Source organism: Tiliqua scincoides, chromosome 2 (genome assembly GCF_035046505.1).
Source record: "Tiliqua scincoides isolate rTilSci1 chromosome 2, rTilSci1.hap2, whole genome shotgun sequence".
Lineage (NCBI taxonomy): Eukaryota > Metazoa > Chordata > Lepidosauria > Squamata > Scincidae > Tiliqua > Tiliqua scincoides.
Genome location: NC_089822.1, coordinates 207,796,164 through 207,823,979, shown reverse-complemented (window position 1 = coordinate 207,823,979; position 27,816 = coordinate 207,796,164). Strand labels below are relative to the sequence as shown.

Here is a 27,816-nt window from a genome sequence, read left to right as displayed (position 1 = left end):
CCAAACCCCAGCCCTGGGGCCACTTGCGACCCTCGAGGCCTCTCAATGCAGCCCTCAGGGAGTCCCCAGTCTCCAATGAGCCTCTGGCCCTCTGAAGATTTGTTGGAGCCCACTCTGGCCCGAAGCAACTGATCTCAGTGTGAGGGCGACTGTTTGACATCTCGCGTGAGCTGTGGGATGAAGGCTACCTCTACTGCTTGCTGTTTCATGTCTGTGATGCAGTAGCGGCAGCAAAGGAAAGGCCAGCCTTGCTTTGTGCAAGGCCTTTTATAGGCCTTGAATTATTGCAAGACCTTCATTCATTCATATAAGTTCCATCTCAAAAATGTTCATTTATGTAAATTTATTCAAATTTGAAATGTAAATTAATTCTTTTTCCCCTGGCCCCCCGACACAGTGTCTGAGAGCTGATGTGGCCCTCCTGCCAAAAACTTTGGACACCCCTGCCCTAAGCGAACGTCCCTATCTCCCACCCAGAGGGGGTACTGCTCTTGAATATCCCATACTAAGGAATGCACCTTTCCTCCACTGGAGAAAAGACCAATTCCTTACCTGGGAAGTCTTGTTCTTTGTGGAGGAAGGGTGCATTCCACGCACCTCCTAAAACTGGGGATGTTCGCTCTCCTTGGGATTTTTGGGGGCCAGGAAAAAGTCAAAAACCTTTATTGGCATAAATAATAAAACCAGGGGGTTAAAGAGAAAAATGTCCATATGCATTCATTAGACTCAATTAGACTTAATTGAGTCAATTCTTGTATAAATGCAATAAAGGTACTTTGCCATGTTAGTTGTTAAAATCTCATTCCTGCTGGTTAGTAACTGGACGGGAGATAGTAGGGTACTTCCCCCTCTATTCCCCTCTCTTATTCTATGCACCATTTAACTTGACTCAAGGCTCTTCCTAGTTTCTACTCTGACTGTGCCTGGAGATTTATTTTCCTATCAGGAGTTACCATGGATTGGTTCTTAAACTCGACATACCATCTAGGAAATGAGAGCCCTCTGTGTGGAGGAGGTCATGCGACTTGATTAGACCCTGCCTAGCAACACAAGGGCAAACCCATACTAAGGAATGCATCCTTCCTCCACAGAGAACAAGACTTCCCAGGTAAGGAATTCCTACTCTTTTCCCACTCTTTTCCCACTCTTAACAAACTTTCCATTCAGCTTCTCCTTTTACATTTCAATAATGAAAAGAATACTAGTAGTTGTCAACTGACCAGAAGAAAAACAGCCCTGTCTGCTCCTTTTCGTTTAACAGCAAAAAACGAATGATGCTTTTCACAGCATTATGGTATGGATCAATTGCTGATGATATCTGCGGATGTTTGTGCAGAAGGAGGAACTGGTTTTAAAAAATCATTTCTGTGGTGTTTGGTCAATCAAGTGGTTTTCTTTCTCCCCTTTTTTTAGTTAATTATACTTGATTTAGTGATTGTACAGGTACTTCAGAGGCATAACATATCCTTTGGGCAGCTGCTCTAGGACCACCACCTTTCTTTCCACTCCTCATGACCATGTCTAATCCTTGGGTGAGATGCAAGCACTATATTGCCCTCTCTTCTTGCCCAGGGATCGGCAAGTCAGGCGCAGCTTGACTTGAGTCACAAGTCTCCACCACCCCCCATGACTCAACTTGAAAATGAGTTCTAACAGGCAGACTTTTGGAGTCACCCTTGAGCATTTTTGCAACTCAAAAAGACTTGAGTCATTCCCTTTAAAAAACCTGCTGCATCTCTGTAGAAAAAAATGGTGCTGCTGCTGGGCTGTGTGCATGTTTTGGAGTTCCCTTTAAATACTCCCCTGCTGTACCCGCCTCTTCCGTCTAAGGCAGCCCTGCAGAACATGCAGATCCCTTCCCTTCCAACCCCAGCCACAAGAAAGGAAACCCTCCCTTTACATCATGGGCACGGCAGGGAGGGAGCGATAGCGCATCCCAGCTCTGCAAGGCAGAAAAGCACAGGACAGGACAGACGGGATGGCAGGAAGCCCACAGGTAAGCCAAGGGAGGTGAGGCATATGACCTCATTGGACCCAGCAGCACAGGCAGGCTGAATCAAGGGAGGCTGGAGAGGGAACATGCTGCTCAGACACACAGTGACTGACAATTACTTTCAGGTTTGTTTCTAGAAGAAAGGAGGGGTGTTCTGGGGGGCCACAATACCCACTGTCCATCCAGGCATCCCTTAATAACAGCACAGCCTGGACATGGGAGATTAACATTCTGCATGTCAAACAAGCAGCATGCAGGCAGTGAAGAACGACACACCTCAGTTCTGCAGTCTGCTTCATCTAAATAGCCTAGCCAGCATGTGTTGCACTGCTCAGAGACACACCTGACCCGTACTGTGGACTGCAGGCGTCAGAGGGTTTGCTTGACCCACCCCAGCCCTCTCTTCCTGCTTGCAAAACCCACTTGTCTCTATGGGGAAAACAGCTCTGTCTGTCTCTCTCCATCTCTGGGAGACACATCCTCCATCTAATGGATACTCCGGGGGATCAGAGGAGGCACCTCCCTGTCTTGGGTTCTGTCTACAGGTCTTGGCACCTCATGTGGATTATTGAGTCAGCTAAGCCAGATAAAATCGATACTTTTGCAAAAATTGCTACAAGTTCTGCATCACAAGACCCTGCAAGTTTTTTTAAACCCAAACAAAAAAATTTAACCATTTCGCTCCACCCCCTAGTCCCTGTCTCTGAACATAGCATACCCTGCTGCTCGCGCATGCAAACCCAGCTTCCAGATTGTCACAAGAGGTTTTGTGGGTGAGATGGAGGCAGCACAAGCAGTAGCTGTTGACGGGCAACTCAGTTATCCCAAGCAGATGTGCATGAGTCAGGGGCCCCTGACTCAAGTGTTTTGCTGAGTCTTCCTTGTGTGTGGCTTGCGTCTCCAGGAGTCAGCGAAAACATTAATTTTCGCGACTCGGACTTGAGTCACCTGTCTCAAGTTCCCATCCCTCTCTCTCTCCATTTTTTCTTTTGCCACAGGTGCCTCCTAGTCTATCAGTAATTAGAGCTAGCCTGCCAAACTGGCTATGAAGCAAAAGATGGTGGTGGTGTCCTTTAAAGGGGAGTGTGATGGGCAGATGTCTGGTGGTCCCTTTGGCAGTGGTTGGGCATCAAATTCAGGTTACCCAATTTCTGGTTTCTGCCCTGAACTAGATGGTGAAAATGAGGGTTGGCCTTTGGGAGAGGAGACAGCTGAAGTTGCATTTGGTATGGTGACAAGTAGGACCCAAGGTAAAGAGATTCACAAATATTAGAGTCTGCATTGTCCTTTTACCAAACTGCCGTTTCATGATTCTAAAGTCTTCTTGAAGGAATGAACAATCAATGCCTGAGTTTGGCTTCAGGCACAGAGAAGAGAAAGTAAAATGGAGCTGAGTCTTTCATTATATACCTCTTATATATTTTTGTCATGGGATTTTGCCTGGTCTCACAGCTGATTCCCTTCACCTCTCATCCTTTCAGGCCCCCAGCGTTCACAGTCTCTTCTTTAATTCTTTTCAGGATAACATTGCGGATGTGGTGATTAAATCCATCCAGCCATATATTGACAGTGATGAATTTCAGCCAACAGCCATAGCCAAAGTGTCCAAAGCTTGCACTTCTATCTGCCAGTGGGTCAGGGCCATGCACAAATATCACTTTGTGGCAAAAGCTGTGGAGCCAAAGCGAGTAAGTACTTCCGGGATGCTTCTGCAGTTGCCTAGCATATGCCTATAAAGAAAAGGAGCTCATTTGTAGAGGTCTCCTAATGAGAGCCTGAGCAAAAGCAATGGCAGCTGAAAGCAACTTAAAACAATAATATTTAAAATATACAAAGAAAAAGAAACCACACAACATAAAATCTCAACTGTCCAGGCTGAATATAACTGAATACAGTAATTCAAATGAGAATTATGGTGAAATGTATTCAGAGCATACAGCCTGTTAATAATTAAAAAATTGAAAATGATCCCCATCTTGAATTGAATCATATACAGTAAATAAGACTGCAGTCCTATACATGTTGTTGTCTCTTGTCGTCTTGTGTGCTCCCTGAGGTTTCTGGTGGGCCACTGTGAGATACAGGAAGCTGGACCAGATGAGCCTTTGGCCTGAGCCTTGGGCTCTTATGTTCTTACATTTTACTGTATGTAAGTGAGGTAACTTACATATGTTCTTACATAAGAAGAGCCTTGGGCTCTTCTTATGTTCTTACATTTTACTGAGTGTAAGTCCCCCTGAACTTAATGGGGCTTACTTCTGAGTAGACATGCCTGTGCTGCATGTAATACAGATAACACAGAAACATGTTCAGCTTGAAGCTGAAAGGTAAAGAGAAGACTATCCTTAAAGCATCTTTAACGAGGCAAGAAAAAAGAGGGAACTTCACAGTTAACATGTCTTCTTGGATTAGTTCAGTGGTCATAAATTCAGTCCAATAAAGAATGAAAAAGAAGCAGTGCTAATAAAATAAATCTCAGTAATCTGCCTTCCCAAAAGCATTTGTATGCAGTTATTTTATAGAACGTTATTGCATACAGTGGCATAGCTAAGGGGTTGCAGAGGGTAGCAGTCACACCGCGCAACAAGCTTTAGGAGGGCAACAAGCTGAGCTTGTCACTAGTGGTCAAAATTGTGAAAAGCTTGGTATGTACAAATAATACCATCATGTTATATATCATTGTAAAGGTAATTTAATGCAGAATGCAATGAAATAAACCACAATAGAATATCTGTATTCTATCAAAAGTTATGGCCAATTAACCAGAAAATGAGAACGCAACTGCCTTAAGGAACAAAAAGTGGATTTCTTTAACTCAAAACTGACTTATGAGACTGATTGTTCTGAGAGCCAAAAAGATGTTATTAGGATACAGAATGGAACCAATAAGGTGGGATGAGTCAGTTTCCATGTATCATAATACAGTTACCCCTGCTAACTGAATAAAGACACTTTTTCAAGTGGGGCTCCTCTTATATTTAGCAGGGAGAGAATAGCCATCCCTCTTTACCCCAGCACAGTGTCTCTAACCAATAAGGGGCACACTTTTGATTTATTTACTTAAGCAAATTTGATTTTGTCGTGGAGGCAGGGGCTACAAAATCTTCTTTGATCCCAGGTAGCAGATAGATGCCTTAGCTATGCCACTGGCTGGGGAGAGGTGGCAGATTAAGTGGGGGGTGAACTGCTGGGGGGAGGAGGCAGGTTTTTCCCCAATTTTCTCTTTTTAAAAAGCCTGGTTGTGACATCATTTCTGGGGCATCATTTTGAGCTCTGCACCGGGCTACATGTTCATTAGATACGCCACTGATTGCATATTAAGCCATGTCTGAGCCAGTACTCAACTAAAGAAAGCTATTGTTCTTTCCCGTGCGGATCCTGGTAACTCTTAATATATTGTAAACAGTACAGAATTATCTTTCCACACATGACCATGAAGAAAGGAAAAGAATGTGTGGTTCCATAAGAATATCAGAATTAATAATAGCTCTAGTATCATTTAGAACTTTTCTTCAAAAATTCTCAGTCGGTGGACTGTTCCACTAAATATGCAAGAAGGTCTGGAAGCATTATGGCATCTCCACAAATACTAGAAGCCCTAGGATGGATTTTCGACAATGCTGCTTTCCTAGCAACACACAAAAAATCATTTTAGATTAGAGTAGAACAGAGCAACTACTGGACTTTATATTTCCTAAAAATGGGGGAACAGAAATGTTGTTCACTCTGCTTCATCCCAGAAGCCCTGTGTGCTGAGTTAGATCCACATCTATAATTCAGTGAGGTTAATCAACATGAGTTTGCATAGTTTCTCTTTTACTCCATCATAAGACTTACAAGTTATCTAAAAATTTTAGATAACTTTTAAGCTTTTAAGCTTTTAAGCTTGCTGCACAGGATTTTGTGTACTTTTACTTGGAATAAATGTACAGTATTACTAGATTTTGGCTGCAGAATTTTAATTTTACAAATATTCCTGTTTCAATAGCAAGCCCTGAGAGAGGCTGAAGAAGACTTGCAGGCTACACAGAAGGTCCTTGACGAGGCCAAGGAGCGTCTGAGAGAAGTGGAGGAGGGCATTGCCCAACTTCAGGCCAAGTACAAAGGCACCTTAGCCACAAAAGAAGAACTGGAGATGAAATGCGATCAGTGTGAGCAGAGGTTGAACCGGGCTGATAAGGTAACAGATGGTGAATGGTGACAAAGTTGACTGTGCGGGTATGACTTGCAATTAGTGACTCTGGACTTATGAGACCTAGTGGCAAATACATTGCCTCATTCCAACAACAGTGTGAAAACCCCAAATTAATCTTTGAGTTTCAGGTTTAAAGTACCCCAAAGACAGAAAGCTCATTTATAGTCTGAGTAGCTCAGCTCCTTAGTGTGCATCTCTTTCTGAAGGAAATACCTATTGCATACTTTCAATGGCATTTGCTCACTTTCATCTCCTGTTGAATTTTTAACTGTAAGCCTAGTTCTGTAGTGCAGTGTTTCTCGAACCGTAGGTCGCGAACCAATTTCAGGTGGGTCCCCATTCATTTCAATATTTTCTTTTTAATATCTTAGACTTGATGCTACCATGGTACGTGACTGCATTTGGGGAACTGTTACAGACCTGTACTTTGAACAGGCTATTCTGTATATGCTTTTTACAATGATAGTCAATGAGACTTACTCCTGGGTAAGTTTGGGGAGGATTGTTAAAAAATTTCCTGTTTGACGATGTCACTTCCAGTTATGACATCACTTCCGTTGTGTCCTAACAGATTCTCATTCTAAAAAGTGGGTCTCAGTACTAAAAGTGTGAGAACCACTGCTGTAGTGTCTGTCTTCATACATGTTCTGTATAGTGTCTCATTTTGTCGGTGATTTTTATATGCTAGATGATGTTGTTATTACCTGACCTCAATCCCCCCTCTCCCAGTCACTGTTGCCCTGGGGCATTTTCTGCAGGGGTTTGGTGGACAGGATAGACTTTCTGAGGAAAAAGCTGTATAGCAATTTGGATATTTTTTTTGTCCAGTTAATTAACGGCCTGGCTGATGAAAAGGTTCGCTGGCAGGAAACAGTCCAGAACCTGGATTATATGATCAACAACATTGCAGGGGATGTGCTGGTCTCAGCTGGCTTTTTGGCATACCTGGGCGCTTTTACGGTGAGCAAAAGAAAAGTTGCCTTTCCCAAAATCTCTCAACAGTCCTCTGAACTGAAGTCTCATCCAGGGATTGCTTGCAGGAGGGAAAACTTGCATCAGAATTGAATTCTTCTTCTGTTCTATCAGCTTGTCTTGATGTTACGGTTGGACACCAGTGCCACTGTGCTGAATTTGTCTACCTTCCGTATATTAAATGGCATGGCCATACATGCCTTACATACTGTCGCCACTCCTATATTCCAGATTACCTGGGATTGCCTGCTAAAGGGCACCATTTGTGTGACCAGTTACAGTTGTTTATTTTTTTAAGTAGAATTTAATTTCTGCTGGTGCTTCATTTTCAAATGGTTATTGCTCACCCTAAGTCTTTATGAATAGAAGAGGCTATACCACTTATAGAAGAACTAGCATATTTAGTACAGTTCATATAATTCTTATCACTTATTTGGCTAGAGCCATCTGTGCGTATGTAGCACTTTACACTGAATGAGAAAACAGTCAGGTGCCTGGCCTGAAGGTGCAGAATTTATCATAATTTTAACATCGCATCTAGTAATTTTATCTATTTATAGTGACCTAATTCAATTAGTAATGAGGCTCTCAAAGACATATCAGGTTAGGACTGTCTGGGCCCAATCCTGAGCCGGGGCAGCCCCAGTGGCCCACTCACTGCCCTGGCAACGGCCATCACAAATGGGCTGTATGACATTTTGTGGTGGCTGGGAAGAAAGAAGCACTGCTTAGACAGCTGGCAGGAGGTTGTAGTGGTGAGTGGGCTGTCAAGCAGCAGGGAAGCATTTCTGGGCAGGGGGTAGGTGGGGAAAGGCAGGGAGGGGGTGAAACTGGGCAGGTTGAGGGCAGGTTGGGAGATGATTCAAGCCCAGAAGAAGGGAAGGGACGGTGATAGAGGCTGCCACTGAATCCAATCCCCCCCCCCCATACCCAGTGGGGCTACTTGAATCTGCACCCGCTGTTTCACTGGTGCAGATCTGAGTAGACCCATAAAGGATGACCCAACCAATGTTCCCTTACCCTGAGGAGACTATGAGCTGCTTTTCCTGCCTTGCAGGATAAAGCAGTGGCTGTTTCGACACTGCTGTACTATAGGGCTGGCAAACAGCATAGGATTGGTCTGCTTGTTTGCTTATTTTCCCAGTGATAAAAGCTGAAAGAGTTTTTTCTCAGTTATTGCTGAATTAAGTTTCCAGCATCCCTCCACCTCTTTTGCACAGAGATTCTCCCTTCGCTTCTATAGTTTACTGTAACTATACTCCACTATTATGTCTGAATTGGAGCCACTATGGGTAGCAAACCCAATCATCGGTTGCAAACTCACTTTGAACAATAGTTTAGAGGCACTTCCTGGTGAGTCATAACCATAGTCACATCGTACTTGGATGTAATAAGGAGCTTTGATTATAGTAAACTGTGGAAGAGAAGGGGAAATCTGTGCACAAAAGGAATGGAAGTAGAAGACCCCACAATAAGTGATGCCTAAATTTAGCCATGCATGAAACATCTTCATATGTTTAGTGTTGGTGCAGTGGTTCAGGATGATGAGCCATAGAGCTTCCTGTGTGACCTTAGGCCAGTCACTATCTCTCAGCCTCACCTACTTCACAGAGTTTGTTGTGAGAATGAAAAGAACCATGAAAAGAGGTGAAGAACCACGTACACCACCCTGAGCTCCTTGGAGGAATGGTGGTATAAAAATGTGAAAAATAAAATGGATTGAATGAATAAATATATGTTCCTCAAGGCTTCCTTCGTGAAAAACTCTATTAAGACATGGGAGAGAGATGAAGTTGAACATAAATAATCAGAGAAGGGTTGAATTTCACTAATGCTCAGTAATAGTGACATCATATTAATTGTGCATAGTATCTCTTGATAGGGCCAATACCGCATATCGCTCTGTGAGGAGTGGTTAGGTCAACTAGAGTCATATAATGTGCCACACACCAAAGAACCAAACCTGATAACCACACTTGGAGATCCTGTGAAAATCCGATCATGGCAGGTATGTGGGACAGAGGGGCAAACATTAAATTGTGCATACTGACTGGTGCATCTTTCAGTATTTATGTATGTTTTGAATAGATGTGATTTTTAAAAACTCAGCAAGGCAAGGGCACCCATGACAGTGATCCTATGGAGGAGACACATTCAGAGTGTCTAAGAAGCTTCAGGAAGTTTCTAAATCCCACTGCTGTGGAAATTGTTGAAGGCAATTTACGTTGTGAACAGCTTGGAACAGCCCAAGAATAACGGCGTAATCCTAGCTGGTCCTTGAGCTAACACAGCCTTCCCAGCACTGCCGAAGAGTCGCAAATGTGCCATAAAACACATTTGCAATAACTCGTGAGCTGGCTGCGCTGGCACAAGGGCATGGGCCTGCCTGCCTGCCGGCCTTGTATCCTGGAGCAGCATCAGCCAGCATGGGTAAGGTTGTACTGGGGTGGGAAAGGATGGTGGGAGGACATTCTGGAGGTGGGGAGGGGGTTTTCTGGGCGTGGGAGGGCAGATCAAGGGTAGATTGGGCCTGGGAGGGGTCGCAACTGGCATCACAGGCCCCTGCCATATCTTAAGCCTCCCCCCACCAGTGCTCCCAGTGTTACACTGGAATTCCCGGATTTGCACCAGCTAAATAACTGATCTTTAAGGGGAAATATATCCCTTTACCCTGAAGTCACCTCCAGTCACCTCCAGCCACCTCCTAAGTGCATTTTAGGATTTGGCTGTAATTGTTTTGTCCACTGAATGCTTAGACATGTTTTAAAATTGAGCACAGATCATATTTAAAATAGTTCAAGGATATGGTGAAATGGTCATGTCTAAGTACTGCCTGAGCACTCTCTGCTGACCTATAGGTGGTCAACTGATGCAATTTTTAAGGGTATATTATTATTAATAATAATAATTCTTATCTACCCCTTATATACTTATATACTTAAATGCAGCCCCTTCTATCTGCCTCGTGAGTTTACTGTAGTTATATTTACTGCAGTTTACATATCTCCTGCTGCAAATACTGTTCTAGCTATGAACTATCTGCTAACTGCTATTAGTAAACAACAATGGGCCCACCCAAATGGAGTGTATGTAATTACAGGTGACTTCAATCAAGCTAATTTAAAGACTGTCCTCCCTAAGTTCAGTCAACATGTACAATGTCCCACTGGCTGGCAAAATACCTTAGATCATGTGTATAGTAATATTGTGAACGGGTATAGGACTATACCTTTGCCCCATCTGGGACAATCTGGCCATATATCTCTGTTTTTGATACCATCATACAGACCTCTTGTCAATAGAATTAGGCCTGTTGTCAGAGAAATACAACAGTGGTTAGAAGATGCATTGGAGCAACTTCGGGATTGCTTCAGGCGTACTGATTGGACATTATTGGCAGAGGACAATATCGACATCTATACCTCGACTGTACTGTTCTATATCAAAAGCTGCATGGACACTGTCACTACCACCAGACAAATATGGGTGTTTCCTAATAATAAGCCCTGGGTCACCAGAAATGTGCACCTTTTGATAAGTGCCCGGAATGCTACTTTCCATTCTGCAAACACACTACAGTACAGTGAGGCCAGAGCAAACTTTAAAAAAGGCATCAGGGATGCAAAGGCCATGTACAGGTGGAGGATTGAGCAGCAGGGGATCTGTTCCTGGACCCCCACAGTTACCGTAATCCGTGGAAGATTAAATCTGTGGGTTTCAGTCCAATAGGGGCTCTAGATGCAACTGGAACCTCAGAAAGACTCCCAGACATAACCAGAGAACACCTCTAGTTGCATCCAAGAGCTTAGGTTCGGCCTCCATCGGAAGTTCAGAACCCGTGGTTAGTTAAAACCATGGGTTCCAATCTGTGTATAAGGAGGCGAGACCTGTAGTTCACAAAATGGTTTACATTGTACAATAAATTGTTCTCTTTCCCTAAAGGGCTCACAATTTACAGAATCACTTACTTACTGTTAACATTTTACATTTCTTCTTTTATACAGATTGCTGGACTACCCAATGATGCCTTATCTGTGGAGAATGGAATGATAACAGAGTTCTCTCAGCGTTGGTGTCTGTTCATAGATCCACAGGGACAAGCCAACAAATGGGTAAAAAATTTGGTAAGAACTTCTGCTTTTGACAAGATATTACCCAAATTCACAAGTACCAGAGGAATTTTTCTGTCTGTGGAATTAAAATGATCAGATTTCATATAAAGGACCATATTTCACTTATTTTTTTCTAAAACTCCAAATATAGAAACTAGTTACAGCTCAAATAACCATGAGCAGGAGTAAGATCACAGAAGGGGAATTTCCTTTCCCTCTTCCCTACTGCAACCTCTTGTGCCTCCCCCAGAGGATCAGGGGTGACTTGGGAAGTGGAAAGCAGGTGGAGCAGAGAGCAGAAGAGGAAGGGAAGAAGGGTATATTCTGCTCAAATTGGGTGGAGGTATCTTCCATGATCATTTTTCTGCTCACAGTTGTTTGATTGTAAATATCATTGTAGAATGGTATTCTACAATGAAAATACCATTGTAGAAAATACTACTCTTATATATCTGAATACCTGATCATCAGAATAAAGTCTGCCTGCATGTTACGTAAGTATTATGTTCCAAGGTCAGCGTCTAAAACCAAAACTGTGTATTGTCAAAACACTAGCATATATGGGGAGGCTCAGTGCAGGCAAGTGGAGTGGTTGTGCTTTGCTTGGAGCAGCCGCCCACCTCTTTCAAGGAAAAAAAAGTGGCAGGGCTTTTCTGAGTGACGCACAACCATTCCACTTTACTTGAAAATAAAGAAATAATGAAAATAAAGCAGGAAAAAAGCAGGTGGCCATTCAGAGTGGTGCACAACCACTTCAAACATGCAGGAAGTAATTGTGGTGACGTCATTCAGGAACGTCATTCAGCTCAGGAACGCAGCTGAGTTGAAACTCCCTTAAATCCAACAAATACTTATTGTCTCTTTAAGAACTAGAAACAGAGTACCAGAGATATGTAGGGACTTAGGGAACAACAGCCTCATTCTCTCATTTCAGGCTTGCTCCAGGGGTGAATGGTATGGTGGGTGGAATCTCCTCCACTATTTAAATGCATTTATTCTCTGCCTTGGGGGGGTGGTGGCAGGAGTGAGTGTATATCCTTGAATTCATGCGAGACAATCACATGTACGAGCTTACTGATGATCACTCGTACTGATGATCACTCGTACTAATCACTCGTAAGATGCAGCTTACTGTATATTATGTGTAAGTTGTATTTTCCTTTTCTTCTGATTTCTTCCACTCTCTTCTACAGAAGATATTTTTTTTAAAAGTGTGAAGGCAGAAGACCAAATCTTATCCCTTAGCAAGTATTGGGGGAGTTTTGTATTACATAGGTTACATTGGAAGCTGCCTTATACCGAGTCATACCATTGATCTGTCTAGCTGAGTAGTCTATACTAAACTTCTACACTACAGCCAGGCTCTGTGCTAGTAGGCAGTGGCTTTCCAGGTTTTCTGATGAAGGCTTTCCCAGCTCTGCCTGGAGATGCCAGGGATGGAACCTGGGATGTCTGCATGCTGAGTTTGCACCCTGCCCGTGAGATACAGCCCCTGCATGCATGGATTTCCTGATGTGAAATCCATAAAGTAAACATAAAGCAACAGCTTATATGGATATTGAGCTGTAATTATAGAAGAAATACTGAGAATGAAACTGGCCACTTTGCTCATCTCGCAAGCATTTAATTTGCTTTGTTGCGTCCATATTTTGCTGAATTGGCCCCTCACACTTCATGTCAGTGAACTTCACCATATGGTGCCTCTTGTTTGCTATTTATTAGCAGGGTATACATTTACACATTGGTTAACGTGAGGGGAAAATCTGTCTTCTGTCTCTGATTTCCACATTCACACAGAGTGGACACCTTGTTGTCACCTTTCTTCCCATCCTGCTGTTTTTCAGGAGAAAGAGAATGGGTTAGATGCAGCTAAACTCAGTGACCGGGACTTCCTGCGCAGCTTGGAAAACGCTATTCGCTTTGGAAAGCCATTTCTCCTGGAGAACGTTGGGGAAGAACTAGATCCAGCTCTTGAACCAGTCTTGCTGAAGCAGGTGCCTTTTCTTTTGTTTGTGTGTGTGTGTGTGGGGGGGGGGGGGGTAATAAGATGAATGGGCACTGACAGTCTTTCTTCCAGGACTGGGTACATAATATTAGTGGCAGAATTAGGGCAGAACTACACATTTTATCTTAGCCTTTTGCCTTTAAAACACAGCCTCAATTTCTTATATGCAAATCAAGACCAGAAGGACACAATTTACAGTCAAAAAACTTTGAGTGCGCTTAACCCTTCTCAGCCTGCTGATTTACCCCATAATACTCCCCCTACCAATTGCCTTTTCTGCAGCCCATCAAGATAAAGGAAAGGCAGATGCCAGCTAGGGGCTGGGGCTACACTGTCTGCAAAGTGATTACTCCAGGGAAGCAGGGAGAATGCTGAAGCATACAGTCCTAAATCATCTGATTATGGGTGGGGACATCCACAGCAGAGAGAGAAATTCTGCAGAAATTCAGTGTTCATTAATAACCATGTACCTCCTTATCACTACTACAACCCAGTTTTGTCCATGCGCACATTCAAACAAGAATGAATTTGTTAGACAGAGTTGGCTATGGAAATCATAGACTAAATAGTTTTACCAGTGCTTTTCTCATAAATGGAGATGATGATACCTGTCTAAGATTAAAGTTTTGATTCTTTTTGTGTAGGCATTTATGTTTTTTTTTAAACTTGTTTCCTTGACATACAGACCTACAAACAGCAAGGCAGCACAGTGCTGAAGCTGGGAGACACAGTGATTCCGTATCATGATGATTTCAAGTTGTACATCACTACCAAGCTACCCAATCCCCACTACACGCCAGAGCTATCCACCAAGCTTACACTGATCAACTTCACCCTTTCTCCCAGGTAAACATAGCATTCTGATGCTGCCCTGGGCTTAAAGGTCATTCTCCTCTCTTTACATCTCTGTGGATCATACTAGCTGTGGTTTTCTTTCCCATCTTTTGTTTCATCTTAGGGACTACACCTCTGCTTTCAAGTGTATTTTTGCCTGAGCCCAGTTGGGCTTTGCATCTGGGAAGGTCTCTGACACCTGATATAATACGTGGTGTTTGTTTTCTTACAGTGGCTTAGAGGACCAGTTGCTAGGCCAAGTAGTTGCTGAAGAGAGGCCTGACTTAGAAGAAGCCAAAAACCAGCTGATCATAAGTAATGCCAAGATGCGACAGGAGCTGAAGGAGATAGAGGATCAGATCCTGTACCGCCTGAGTTCCTCTGAGGGGAACCCTGTCGATGATTTGGAGCTCATTAAAGTGTTGGAGGCATCCAAGTTAAAAGCGGGTGAGATCCAGGTAGGTGACCAATTTGTACTTCCATCTGAGTCAGTTGTTCCTTTTGATTGCTATGAAATGTGCATCTTACTATGATCTTGAATCCCCTACAGGCCAAAGTGAAGATAGCTGAGCAAACAGAGAAGGATATTGATATAACTCGACTGGAGTATGTGCCTGTGGCTGTCCGCACCCAGATCCTGTTCTTTTGTGTCTCAGACTTGTCCAACGTTGACCCCATGTACCAGTATTCATTAGAATGGTTCCTCAACATATTTCTGTCAGGAATTGCAAACTCCGAGGGAGCAGGTACCTACAGTGGCTTTGTAGCCAAGACCCCTCATTTTTCACATTTTCTAATCAGCTCCAGTTCAGCCCTGCTATAATATTCAGAGTTGAAAAGAATGATATATGAAGTCACTAGCTGTAGAATATAAGTCTGTGCAGGATTTCTTCTTTAGCCACTTCGCTTACCCAGCTTTGAAAGACTAGAAAGAGTTAACCTACATAAGCAAAAAGATGAAAGCAACCAGTTCAAGTGGAACATATCTGTGATCAAAATAAAAAATCCATACTGTACAAAATGGATTTCAGTTCCAAATATTGTTGCAGTCTAGACCTAGTCACTATAATCCATCCCCAAAAAGACCTTGCAGTACTTGGGTGATGCTCAGACTTTGGCTTTGATCCTTGGAATTGGAAAATCTGTTGTGTGAGCCTTGACTTCTAAAGATTCAGTAGAATTCTTCTGAATTAGACCAAAATAGGCATAGACATATTTTTTCAAAGGAGTGCAGCTACACCTGCTCATTCCAGGCCGCACTTAATTATTTCCAGGATCTTACAACCCAGTCTTATTGAGGGCCTATGGCTACGGATCTCGCAATCTGCTGCTGTAAGCCCCACTCCAGCGTTGCAAAGGCCATGCTTCTGTTGTGTGCTTCAGAACCACTGGTGCAAATAGCTGGAGGCTCTGGGCATGCCATCAGCTCCAGGACACTCTGCTAGAGCAGGTAGAGTGGTAGCAGGGGTGGTTCAAGGGAGGATTGAGGTGGGGACCATGCCTAGCAGTGCATACCAAGATCCTTTTTCTGGCCTGATGCAACTGAGCCCTGAGGCTCCTTGGACTTATGCCAGGTATTTAGCTGGCACAGGTCTGAAGAAACCTGTTGGTGGCCAGGTGGCTTATAGAAAAGCAGGTAAAAAAAGATTTTTACTTGGTTCTCCCAGAGTGTTTTGTTGCCCTCCTCCCTCCCCCCCATAGTATGCACTCCATTGATGGGACTACATGGGCTGGTGGGGGATAGGCTTGGGTTGTCATTGAACTCCAGCTTGGTTCTAAATTATGTTTATCTTGAGTTAGAAATGATTTTTTGTTTCCTGAATCTGTCTAACAAATAGGGGCACTGTTTCTGGGTTGATGGTTGTGGCGTCATTCATCTATCATATGTGAAACTAGGGAAGAAATGGTACATGTTCCTGACGCAGTCTCACATTTGTTCTGCCCTTCTCTCACTCGACATAAGTGATGCTCCTATTAAAAGAGCTGTGGATAGGCACACTCTCTTAAATCACTGACTTCTCATGGTCTCCTTACCAAGATATGTCTGGTCATCTTACAGAAAGCATATTTAGTTAAGGCCTCAGACCTTTTACCATTCCCCATATCTTGAGGCAGTGCTCAGCAGGCAACCATCAGAGGGAAGCTATGGAGCAAGCTTCCAAAGCACGCCCCTGCTGGCCTCAGTCCCCTTGGTTTGCACTTTCCCAAGTGAAGGTTTGTTAAAGAGTGTGACCCTATTGTCAGTAATTTTTTGTTTTCATTCTCTGCAACACTGTTTGGTGATGGGTTATTTTCAGACACACTGAAGAAGCGGATAGCAAATATCAACAAGTACCTCACCTTCAGCCTCTACAGCAATGTGTGCCGCAGCCTCTTCGAGAAGCACAAGCTTATGTTTGCATTTCTTGTGTGCATCCGGATCATGATGAATGAAGGCAAGATCGACATGGTGAGTGAGCAACAACAACCTCAGCCCTTTTCAAGCGAGTAGCTGCGCTGACACTACATTTCAAATCATGTGCTTTACAGACTACAGAGCATGGTTATTTTAGGCAACTTCACATGTTAACATTGCTACAGGGAATGCCAGTGTTATGCTGATGTTTCCTATAGCAAACACAGGAGTGCACACATGTGGGATATCTGTTCGTATCACACCAAAAGCTTGGATTTTGACAAGTCTGCCACCTGTGGGCCAGAAAAGGGACCATCTCTGTTTATTCATACTTCTGGCTAAGACTCCAAGACAGAACATTCACAAGGTAAGGCCTAACTTTTGCATCTCCCATTACTTAGACTCCAAATTGATGGTGTCCACTGATGTTCCTTCAGTATCTGTTGGTCCTGATATTTTGGATTCCTTTCAGTTTGTACAGCCTGAGGACAGGATCCTCAAGTGTGCACCTTTGATGGAGAGATTATCACCAGTGTCATTAAAACAAGCTGTGATAGATCCCCTTCCTGAAGAAACCCTACCTGAATTCCATTGTGATGGGGAGTTACTGGCCAGTTTCCAGTCAGCCATTTCTGGGCAAGGTGATGGAGTGGGTGGTGGCATCTCGGCTTCAGAGAGTTCTGGATGAAACAGATTGTCAGGATCCTTTTTCAATCTGGCTTCAGGTCTGAATCTGCTCTGGTTGCCCTAGCAGATTATTTATGCTGGGGACTAGACACAGGAGTGTGTCCTTTATCCTGCTGGACCTCTCAGCAGCATCTGATACATTGATCACAGTATCCTTCTGGGGCATTAAGCTAGGTTGGGCTTGGGGGGAGGGCACTTTTTACAGTGGTTCCAGGCCTTCTTAGCCGACAGGAGGGGGAACTTCTATTTGGTACCGTAGCGTTTGGTGTACGGGGTCTGCAGTGTTCCATCAATGGCATCAATATGCAGATGTAATTCATTACTTTAATGTATCTTTTTTAATGTAGACTTTTTTATTCAGGAAAGCCTTCGAGCCTTTATAAGGGCTGCTTTTTAAAATTATGTCTTTTACTGTGTGCTTTTAAACTGCTGCTAATATGTATTTTATCTTGTTTTAATTGTTTTCTTTTTTTAATGTTTATTTGTATTTTACTTTGTTTATATTTGGTTGTTAGCCGCCTTGGGTGCCCTTCAGGGAGAAAGATGGAATACAAATCTAATAAATAAATAAAATATTAGGATTATTTTTATTTACTGTACTTAATATACTGTTTTATATTATATTTTACTGTATTTTTGCTATATGCTTCCTTGAACACTCCAATAATTTGGGGGGGGGGGCAAGTGGGCATATAAATAACTTCAATAATAACTTTTCTTGATATCATCTGATCTCAACATACAGGATGAATGGCGATACCTTATCTCTGGTGGTGCTGTCAAGGTCATGCGAGAGAATCCAGCTCCTGAGTGGCTATATGAGAGAGCGTGGAATGATATCTTGGCCTTAAGCAACTTGCACAATTTTTCCAGCTTTGCAGATGAGTTTGAGACAAATTTGTCTGCTTTTCGTGCAATTTTTGACAGCAGTGAACCTCACAGGTGACTGTTCCTTCCTTCCCCACTATGGTTGTGTTTTCTGACTTTTTGCCAGGCTCAGTTCAGGCTCAGACTTTTGACAGTTCAGCCCCAGGCAGCTTACCCAAGCCTCCTAATGCCATATAAGGCATTAAAGCGTCACTTTCAGTTTTACGGAAAAACTGGAAGTCACTTTGTTGTTGTAAGGCTCAGTCTGAACCTGGCAGAGGCCATGGACAGATGTGTGTGGCCTCTGCTGGGTTCAGAGGACCCTCCCCTCATCTCTGGAGGGTGGGAGGCATTCCCTGGTATCCGCCATTTTAGTTAACCACAGGGTTTCCAGAATGGAACCCTGAGGATACTGGGGCACACCTGCACATTAAAGAGTATACCTGCAGATAATATTGCCAATTATTAACACCGATTAAAAATAACAATTCTGCCCAGAAAATTGTTAAAGAGATGGACTTGGCATCACACATCTTTCAGTAGCATTAACACCTGACTTAGATCCTTTCTGTCTTGCAGGGAGCATCTCCCTGGCAAGTGGGACAGCAAACTTGACTCCTTCCAAAAGTTGTTGGTCCTGCGCTGTTTACGAGGAGACAAAGTCACCAACGCAATGCAAGACTTTGTGTCTGCAAACTTGGGGCAAAGCTTTATCGAACCACAGGTACATAGCAACTGTTTTGTACAGCAATGTAGGGAAGCTGTAGACGTGTGTGTATTTTTATTATGATGGTTGTCAGCTGGGGTGGTTTGCCATTTTGGCAAAAAAAAAAAGGCAAAATAAAAATGTTGTAAGAATAAATAATGATAAAGCATTTCTTTTTTGTGGCGGGATGGTCATATCATAGGGTTGTATCCTAAGTTATCCTTCTACATGCAGAAGGGGGCATGCATGCACAGAAATGATGTTTGTTGCATGAAAAACCCAAACAGAATGCTGCCTAGGCCTTGTGCGTGTGTGCAGTGTGTTCAATGCACAATGGGCTCACATCATGTCATTGTAGTAGGCATGAATGTGTAAGAAACCATTTGCATGGACACAATGGACCTTTCCATTGTTAGCAATCAGCTGTTAACGGAGAAATCTCTTTTCTCTCTCTCTTTTTCAGACTGCAAATCTTTCTCTGGTGTTCAAGGAGTCTGCTCCTACTACCCCCTTGATATTTGTCCTCTCCCCAGGAACTGACCCAGCTGCTGATCTCTACAAATTTGCTGAAGAAATGAAGTTCTCTAAAAAGCTCTCTGCCATTTCTCTTGGTCAAGGACAAGTAAGAGCCCAATGCTCTTTAAAACAAAAACTTGCCATATTAATCTCACTCTAGCAATAGTATGTTATTTGTCTGAAGTATGTGAAGTAGATCCCTGCCACTGCCATCTTACAAGTGGGAATCTAAGGTTAATGGCTAGGGACTTACTGAAGCTCACAGAATCATGCCTGAGCAAGGAGTTTGACCCCTATGGATTTGAATCTAGTTCTTTACCTGATCAGGATGGTTCAACAGCACTTCCTACCCTCTATGTAGGCACAGCATCCCTAAATATTGTACTGTAAGCCAGTTTCAGTCACTTCTACTTTCAGAAATTCCAGCTGATGACTTACTGCCCCAGTCTGGCTTCGCAGCTTTGACCAAGTGTCGCACAATTTGAGACCCTTTAATTGAAGCACAATTGCTTAACTTTGATCCCAATATCAAATTTGTGGTGTGGCTAGTGTGCAATAGTCACAGGGCCAGACCACATATTATGTTGACTGTGTAATTTGTCTGCATGTATGTGTGTACTGTATATGTGTGCATGCACACACGCGCACACACACAGTCCAAACAAAAACTGCACCTCAAAAGCTGATATTCCCACAAGGGAGCTTCTATCCACTGGCATGGAGGGTAACTTCCTTCTTAAGGTTACTACTTGCTTTTGGAGGGCCATTATCATTGGGACCAAGGTATGAGGGGAAAGGGTTAAATACTCCCTCAACACATTTCACCCCCAGTCTTGATCAGCCCTCCTCTTACTCTGGGGTTCTGTTTAGTTGAAACATGTGCATGTGCACACACCTTACAGAGGGCCATAACTTATAGTTGGGATCACAGATCCAAGAATCTCATAACTCTGAATGATGTGTAATTCTGTGTTGTTTCTTAGGGTCCCCGTGCAGAAGCCATGATGCGCAGTGCAATGGAGCGTGGGAAGTGGGTGTTCTTCCAGAATTGCCACTTGGCCCCAAGCTGGATGCCTTCTTTGGAGAGACTCATTGAAGGCATCAACCCTGACAAGGTGACATCCTTTAAGCACCCTTCTAACCAGTCAGGTTATCAGAGCACCCCATTTTCTTTGCAAAAATCTCTCATGAATAATCAAACCTGGATGGTTAAAAAGAGAAAAAAGCTGCCTAGGTTGAAGAATCCAGAAGCTTCATATTGGAGCAGGATTGCAAGATGAAATAGGAGCTCCAGTGAGTGAGTGTAAAAGTAGTATTCAGTGCACCAAGTGTCACTCTGTGCCAAGAATACTCAGGAAAACCCATTTTTGATGGAAGATGTTTCATGAAAGCCCACAATGTGACACAGGATATCTTTACAAGTACTGTTGTCTGCTTTTTACTGCCAGAAACATCTTCTTTGGTATTTTCATGATGGAAATACTTATATGGTGGAAGAATGCAGGGGAGAAAAGATTTTCAGTTGAAAAAGAAAAAGAAACTCTTTCCCTCTGATTTCATATGGGTCATGTTTTGCTTGTCTAGGTACACCGAGACTTCCGACTTTGGCTCACCAGCTTGCCTAGTAACAAGTTTCCAGTGTCCATCCTCCAGAATGGATCCAAGATGACCATTGAACCCCCACGAGGAGTAAAGGCCAATCTGCTGAAGTCTTATAATAGCCTGAGCGGTGACTTCTTGCACTCCTGCTCCAAGGTAAAAGATCCTTTCTCTCAAGTCATCAGCTAGCCGTGTTCCACGCCGAGCACCCAATTAGCCAACCTGTTTTTTCTTTCCACCAGTCTAAAACAGGCCTCAGCATTTCTCTCCAGTATTGTTGTCCATGGCTTTCTTGCTTATTGGAAGGAATATTTTTAACGGAAATGCTACTTTCTCTCACCTTACTTGGCGAACAACCATCAGCAATAAGATATGTTTTGAATATGTACACAATTATCATATAGACTGTGGGGGGGGACCACGTACATTGGTTGCACTGTGTAAATTATAAATAATGATGACAGCAGGTAAGAGGCACTTCTCATTTTAGACTTGAAAATGGAGATTTGCTGCAGGTATCTGCATTATTTCCGTTCCCTGCAGGTGAATGAGTTCAAAGCTTTGCTACTTTCCCTTTGCCTCTTCCATGGGAATGCCCTGGAAAGGAGGAAGTTTGGACCACTGGGGTTCAACATTCCATACGAGTTCACTGATGGAGATCTGCGCATTTGCATCAGCCAACTGAAGATGTTCCTGGATGAATATGAAGACATTCCCTACAAGGTAGGATACCAGTGCGTGCAAAGATAGAATTGTGGAATAGATGTATGAAGGTGGAAAACCCTCCAAGCAAGACAGAGGGAGGATTGAGATGACTGGGACTAGAGAGATGGGAGAGAGGCAGAATGTATTATTGAGAGCATTCTTAAGTGGAGTTTAATTGCTGTTTGGCTAAACATGTTCATCTTGTATTGTGTGTTGATACTCTTCATCCCTCTGGAGTGGCATGTCCGAGGGCTGCAAGAGGTTGCACAGGGAAAAGCCCTGGGGCACTCCTGGGAGTGCGTCCCTCATCTGCATCAGGATCTTTAGATCCACCCCAAGGTTTCTGAAGGATTTTCTGTGCCGTGGTTCTTTGCAGGTTTTGAAGTACACTGCTGGGGAGATCAACTATGGAGGCCGAGTGACCGATGACTGGGACAGGCGCTGCATCATGAACATTTTAGAAGATTTCTACAATCCACAAGTTTTAACACCAGAGTTTTGTTACTCTGAATCTGGCATTTACAAGCAAATTAGTACTGCTTATGACCTTAATGTAAGTCAAATAAAATACCAGTCAAACACCTGTTGTGTACTGTAAGCGCACACTTATTGACGAAGACTGTTGTGAGTTGTTTTGGTTTGCAAATCGCAACAAAAAGCTGAAAGACTAGAACTGAAACTGCTACTGTTCTCCTTCTGCATCTGTAAATAATAAGTCCAAAAGTGAATTGCCTTTTTGAAAGTGTGTTTTGGATTGTTCAGAAGGAGCCTTACTTAAGGGAGATCTTAAGTAAAGTTCATGGTACTTGCAAATTTTGATTAAAACCTAGAGAGACATGTCAGCCATGAAAATGTAGGTTATTTATGTTCACTTCTCCACTCAGCTGGGTCAAGAACGTGTGCTGTTACTGGTACTGGAACTTTTTCTGTCTTTTCCTTTTGGACTTCTCTTAACTGCAGTCTTTTGCAAAGAGGTTTCTCCTCATTCTCTGCTCGCTGGTTTTGCCACAGGGCTACCTCCAGTACATCAAGAGCCTGCCCCTCAATGACATGCCAGAGATATTTGGATTGCATGACAATGCGAACATCACCTTTGCTCAGAATGAGACCTTCGCACTACTTGGGGCCATTATTCAACTTCAGCCAAAGACATCTACTGCGGGAGGACAAAGTAGAGAGGAGGTTTGTACGCCTGTGGCTGTTTGGCAAACTCAGTCCAGAAATTATCTGTTATAGACAGGGCTGTTGGTATGCCGCCCTTCTACAGGAATGGAGAATATGAGGTTGGGCATAGAACAGGGTTCTGAAGACTCTCTGCTTTCATTTTGCAGGCACTGGCAAACATCTAGCCCTTATAATGGCTGTAATGGTATATGTCAGAAACGTGTGGGCAGTGCTTGCTGTTAGGGGTCAGGAATGTGGGATACTGACCAAGGACCATGCCCAGTGGAAGAGCTACCTCATTAATCCTTGTGAAACCCCACTACCCATAGTGCAACAGTAGCCGGGGGAGGGGCGGTACAGCTGGGCTTTAACCCCAGGACTTACAACCTGGCAGCTTCAGTACCTGCTGGAATCTCAGTAATCAGAAGGGTACCAAAATCCTAACTGCAACGGTTTGGGACTTAGTTTCCATGGTCTACAGAGCTCTGCCATAATTAAAATTATGTAAATTATGCAGAATAGGGGAAGTCACCCAATTTTTTTTTTAGATAAAAGAACTCAACGCTTTTTGGAGCAGAGCTTGGATTGCCTGGATGCATGGTTGTAAAAAAATTGCTACATAATTACAATACATACGGTCGTGGTTATAGAGCTCTTCTGCCATGTGAGGATCTCTGAATAACAGATATTACAACTGAAGAATGAAATGGGGCAACAGCCTTGTAGCTGAAGGCTACTCAGAACCTTGTTGTATTTTTCTCCTGCCTGTAAAGAAGGAGCTTGGAAAGTAATTTCCTCTAGGCCGGAGGACACTCTTCTGTCATCCAGTTAGCTAAGAAGAGAGTTCTGCAATTTTCTGCTTGGAAGTCTTTCTCATGTCCTTTCCCTCCATTTTGTAGATTGTGGAGGAGACCTCCAGGGACATACTGGAGAAGGTGCCTTTGCCGATCGACCTGCATGAAGTCATGCTGAAATACCCAGTTCTGTATGAGGAGTCCATGAACACTGTTCTGGCACAGGAGGTGATCAGGTACAGCTCCTTGAACTTAGTGTAGCTCTATCTTTCAGATGGTGAGGTGCAAAGTTCAAACCAGTCAAGTTGCAGCTGACATGCAGAATGGAAAGATAAATGGAGCTGCAAACAGCCCCATCGAAGGGAATTTCCTCTCTACGCCCCTTTTGACATTCAAGAAGGGCAAGAACCACTTGTGTTCTTCTGAGTGCCTACTTTAGTCACTTTTTAGTCAAAGATGCAGTTCAAAATGTTGAAACTAGTTTATTCCCTCAGTCCTTCACAAAAGAGTGTGCCTATTTATAGGAAATTATCCATAAGTGCCCCGTTGTTGAAACCACCTACAGTTTTCTGAAAATGTAGCCCTAAATTGGAAGTGACTAAGGTGTTACCAAAAGGGCTGTTTTGTTTAGGGGAATTATTACACTGCCCTTATTGGAACATTAGGATCGTAGGCTGGATAACAAGACAGCGTAATGCCAAGAAATTCCCTTTTGCTTAAAAAGGAGACTGAGAGAAAGATATCTTTCAACAAAAGATTATGGTTTATTACAGAAGAACAAAGGTAAAAATAATGCACATGGAGAAATGATATTTCTCGGTCCTAATGCTTAAATCCAATGTACCTAGCTTTCATGGTGGTTGCGTGTGAAGAGTATTTGGTGCACCCAAGGAAATCAGAAAAAAGAAGGGTTGTTGGGAAGGATTTTAAGGGTCCCTGCTCGCTCTGCCAACCCCAGCTGCTAACTAAAGATGGGAAGAGGAGAAAAAGGGAGGCAAGAAGGGAAGGAGTTCCAGGGGCAAGATAATTACTTGTCTTGTAGAGCAGTTGGGGGGCCTGTGTAGGCCTTGTAGGCCTGTGGAGAGGACCCTATGACACAACACAGATGGGTTGGGTCTTGGGGAGAGAGAGCATGTGAGAGGAAGCCCTCTCTTATAAGGGGGTTGGGAGACAGTGCTGAGCTGGATGGTAGCTGGATTGCTAACACAAGGCTGGGTGCTTGGAGTATGTATACATTTGAACGGGGATCAGTGATCAGCAAAATTCAATGGGGTCAATGGCTGGCTTCCTAGAAGGGGGAAGTTAACAAAGACTGAGTGGAAACAATACAATGAATCAGCAACACAAGGCAGTTCAAGTTTTCATACAGTAATGTAGGAGATGCTTAAACAGTGATTTGATTAAAACACAAGACTTCCTCCCAAAATGTGTGACTGGGGGTGTGTGGTTGTGTAACCATGAGCTTCTGTGTAGGTACAATACAATGAATCAATAACACCAAAATCATTTGCATACAGTAATGTAAAACAGTGATTGGATTAAGACACAAGACTTCCTAATGTGTGACTATAGGGGCGGGGGTGTGGTTGTGTAACCATGAGCTTGTGGCTTGACCAGAGTCCTGGAAATGTGGCCTCTATGCTGGGAGAACAGTTTAGCTTGCATGATATTATAACCAGATAAGAAGCTAAAAGGCAAAAGGGGATTTTCACATAACAAAGGCTGCAATTCTATCCACACTTTCCTGTGAGTAAGTCACATTGACTTTAATGGGACTTACTTCTGAGGCTTCCCTCAGTTCACTTTATGCCAGTTCACTCACTACACAACCATTCTTCTTCATCTCAGCTTCCCAACAACAGTAGGAGGGAATACTTGCTTACCTTACAATAAAGGCTACAACATATCAAAATGCATGTAAGGGCTGCATCAAATAATACACCTGAAGTGATTGGTAGATGCTAAAGCTCTGTACTCATGGGATGTATTATTATGGTGCCCAATTGGGAGTGTAGCCCTGACTGTTTGTGATCACTCTGGCCTGAATGTGCTGTTTCCCAACATGTTTACATCCTATGAAGCTCTGCAGCAACAGTAAAATATGTTGACAGATCAGCTGAGCTTGTGGGCAACTACTGGCATCCTGGAACACTCCAGAAAGTCACACTTTTTTAGTTGATGCTCAAACTGTAGACCTGAATTTTTTTTAGAGCTTTATTTAGAGCTTTTCTGAAAAATTCTAATTTGGTGGAAAATGTGTTTTCCTATAGTTGTTTCCTCCCCCCCAAAATATCCAAATTATAATGAAGGAACATACTGTTGGGTAGCAGGCTTGAGATTTGAGTTCCCATATGACCTCTATATTAAGTTCTGCCAGCCCACATCAAGAAAGGAATCATACAGAACTGCATTTAGGCACCCTTCAACAAAGACAAATGATATTGTGCAAGATATTCTCCATTAACTAACAGGGAGTTGTCAAGGTCACAGATTACTGGGCTTTTTTGACTTGAACTTTTGCTTTGATTTTGTTACAGGTACAATCGCCTGCTGAACGTAATTGCAGACAGTTTAAAAGATCTACTGAAAGCCCTCAAAGGCCTTGTGGTGATGTCATCCCAGTTAGAACTGATGTCCAACAGTTTGTACAACAACATGGTCCCAGAGATGTGGAATAGTAAGGTATTGCCAACAGATGTCATGTTTTCATCATCATAACAGACCAGGTTATCTTGACTCCAAGTCATCTTGCAAGCATATTGTAGAAATATAGATGTGCGCCACTTAATGACAGGGATATGTTCTCCTCCGATCCCTGTTATGCAATTATGTCATTAAGTGAACATTCAGATCAATCTAGTGCTTCTGTTGTATAAACAGAAACTCCCTGCAAGACATTAGCTGGCTGCACAGGATACTATAGATTGCCGCCTCTGATTTTAAGAGCCTCTTTGTTGTGTAAACAGACACTCTGCTGCAGGCTGTGGGAGACCTGACTGCCTCACTGTTGTGCCTCTTTGTTGTGCTTTGACCACCATCATATATGCAGTCTGTTGTTAAGCAACATGTCATTAAGCAGCGTGTGCCTATATTTCTGACTCTGCTTGGCCACTGTCTCTGTTCAGTCATTTCCTAAGGCATAGCAAAATGTGCAAGAGCACCAAGAATGGCTCTTGTCTGGGTTGCAGAAATCTAGGCTTATGCATTCGGAGTTATGCGTTCACAAACCAACCAGAATATTAGAATGCCTTCCTTATAAAACTAGTTCTTCGTATTGCTTATGAATACAGGTACTTAAACCTTGTGCAGAGGTGAATGCACCAGGAAAGAACCTTGTGAGTGTTTTCTCTCATAGGCTTACCCTTCTCTGAAGCCCTTAGCCTCCTGGGTGAATGATCTGTTGCTCCGCATTGACTTCTTGCATAAGTGGATCAATCGGGGGATACCCCCAGTGTTCTGGATCAGCGGCTTCTTCTTCCCCCAGGCATTTTTAACAGGGACCCTGCAGAACTTTGCCAGAAAGTGCATCATATCCATAGATACCATCTCTTTTGACTTCAAGGTGAGTAAGTCTGCAATCCTATACAAACTAAGATGGATGTAAGGCCCAGTGAACTCAGAGCAACTTACTTCCAAGTTGACATGCATAGGATTACATTGGAAGTCAGGTTATATTGGAAGTTAAACAATTCATGCCACGTCCTCTATCCACTTAGGCACTAGAATGTGAAAGGCAGGTGTCTCAGGCTACCCTACCCCAGTCCTTTGTTATAGTGAGGCAGTTGAAGGCATCGCCTAGTTCACACAACCTTTAGCAAATGTATCCACGTGTTTTCTTCCATTTCAAACTGGTGAGTTCCACTAGTCCTACATTTTGGTAAAGACTGCTTTTCCTTCCCTTCTCAATTCAGGTGATGAAGCAATCTGTGCACGAGATAACTCATCGTCCTGATCAGGGATGTTACATCCATGGCTTATTTCTGGAAGGGGCTCGGTGGGACCCTGTGTACTTTCAGCTCACAGAGTCACGTCCTAAGGAGTTATATACAGAGATGGCAGTCATCTGGTTAGTTCCTGTGCCTAATCGCAAACCGCCAACCACAGGCATCTACCTATGCCCCATCTACAAAACACTCACTCGTGCAGGTAAGCATTTTCTGGACTTAAAACCTTAAGGGGGTGGATGAGGAGGATTTCTATAAATTAAAAAACCTGACCAGGAATATTCCTAGAAGTTCTTCCCATTCATCTACAGAGAGGAGGAGAAGGTGC

General features: G+C 43.3%; 1 protein-coding gene across 1 annotated transcript in view; it reads left to right on the top strand.

Moving 5' to 3' along the window:
• Window positions 1-27,816, top strand: part of DNAH1 (dynein axonemal heavy chain 1) — a 148,729-nt gene that overhangs the window by 119,985 nt on the left and 928 nt on the right. The window contains exons 56-77 of the mRNA XM_066617083.1: window positions 3,514-3,681; window positions 5,982-6,173; window positions 7,017-7,148; window positions 9,043-9,168; window positions 11,165-11,284; window positions 13,117-13,266; window positions 13,963-14,123; window positions 14,344-14,569; window positions 14,662-14,857; window positions 16,409-16,560; window positions 17,939-18,135; window positions 18,640-18,784; window positions 19,230-19,388; window positions 20,266-20,397; window positions 20,867-21,037; window positions 21,425-21,604; window positions 21,963-22,139; window positions 22,598-22,768; window positions 23,650-23,780; window positions 26,082-26,226; window positions 26,900-27,106; window positions 27,456-27,690. Coding sequence (XP_066473180.1) covers window positions 3,514-3,681; window positions 5,982-6,173; window positions 7,017-7,148; window positions 9,043-9,168; window positions 11,165-11,284; window positions 13,117-13,266; window positions 13,963-14,123; window positions 14,344-14,569; window positions 14,662-14,857; window positions 16,409-16,560; window positions 17,939-18,135; window positions 18,640-18,784; window positions 19,230-19,388; window positions 20,266-20,397; window positions 20,867-21,037; window positions 21,425-21,604; window positions 21,963-22,139; window positions 22,598-22,768; window positions 23,650-23,780; window positions 26,082-26,226; window positions 26,900-27,106; window positions 27,456-27,690 — 3,673 coding nt within the window. The remainder of the gene's footprint in view (window positions 1-3,513; window positions 3,682-5,981; window positions 6,174-7,016; window positions 7,149-9,042; window positions 9,169-11,164; window positions 11,285-13,116; window positions 13,267-13,962; window positions 14,124-14,343; window positions 14,570-14,661; window positions 14,858-16,408; window positions 16,561-17,938; window positions 18,136-18,639; window positions 18,785-19,229; window positions 19,389-20,265; window positions 20,398-20,866; window positions 21,038-21,424; window positions 21,605-21,962; window positions 22,140-22,597; window positions 22,769-23,649; window positions 23,781-26,081; window positions 26,227-26,899; window positions 27,107-27,455; window positions 27,691-27,816) is intronic.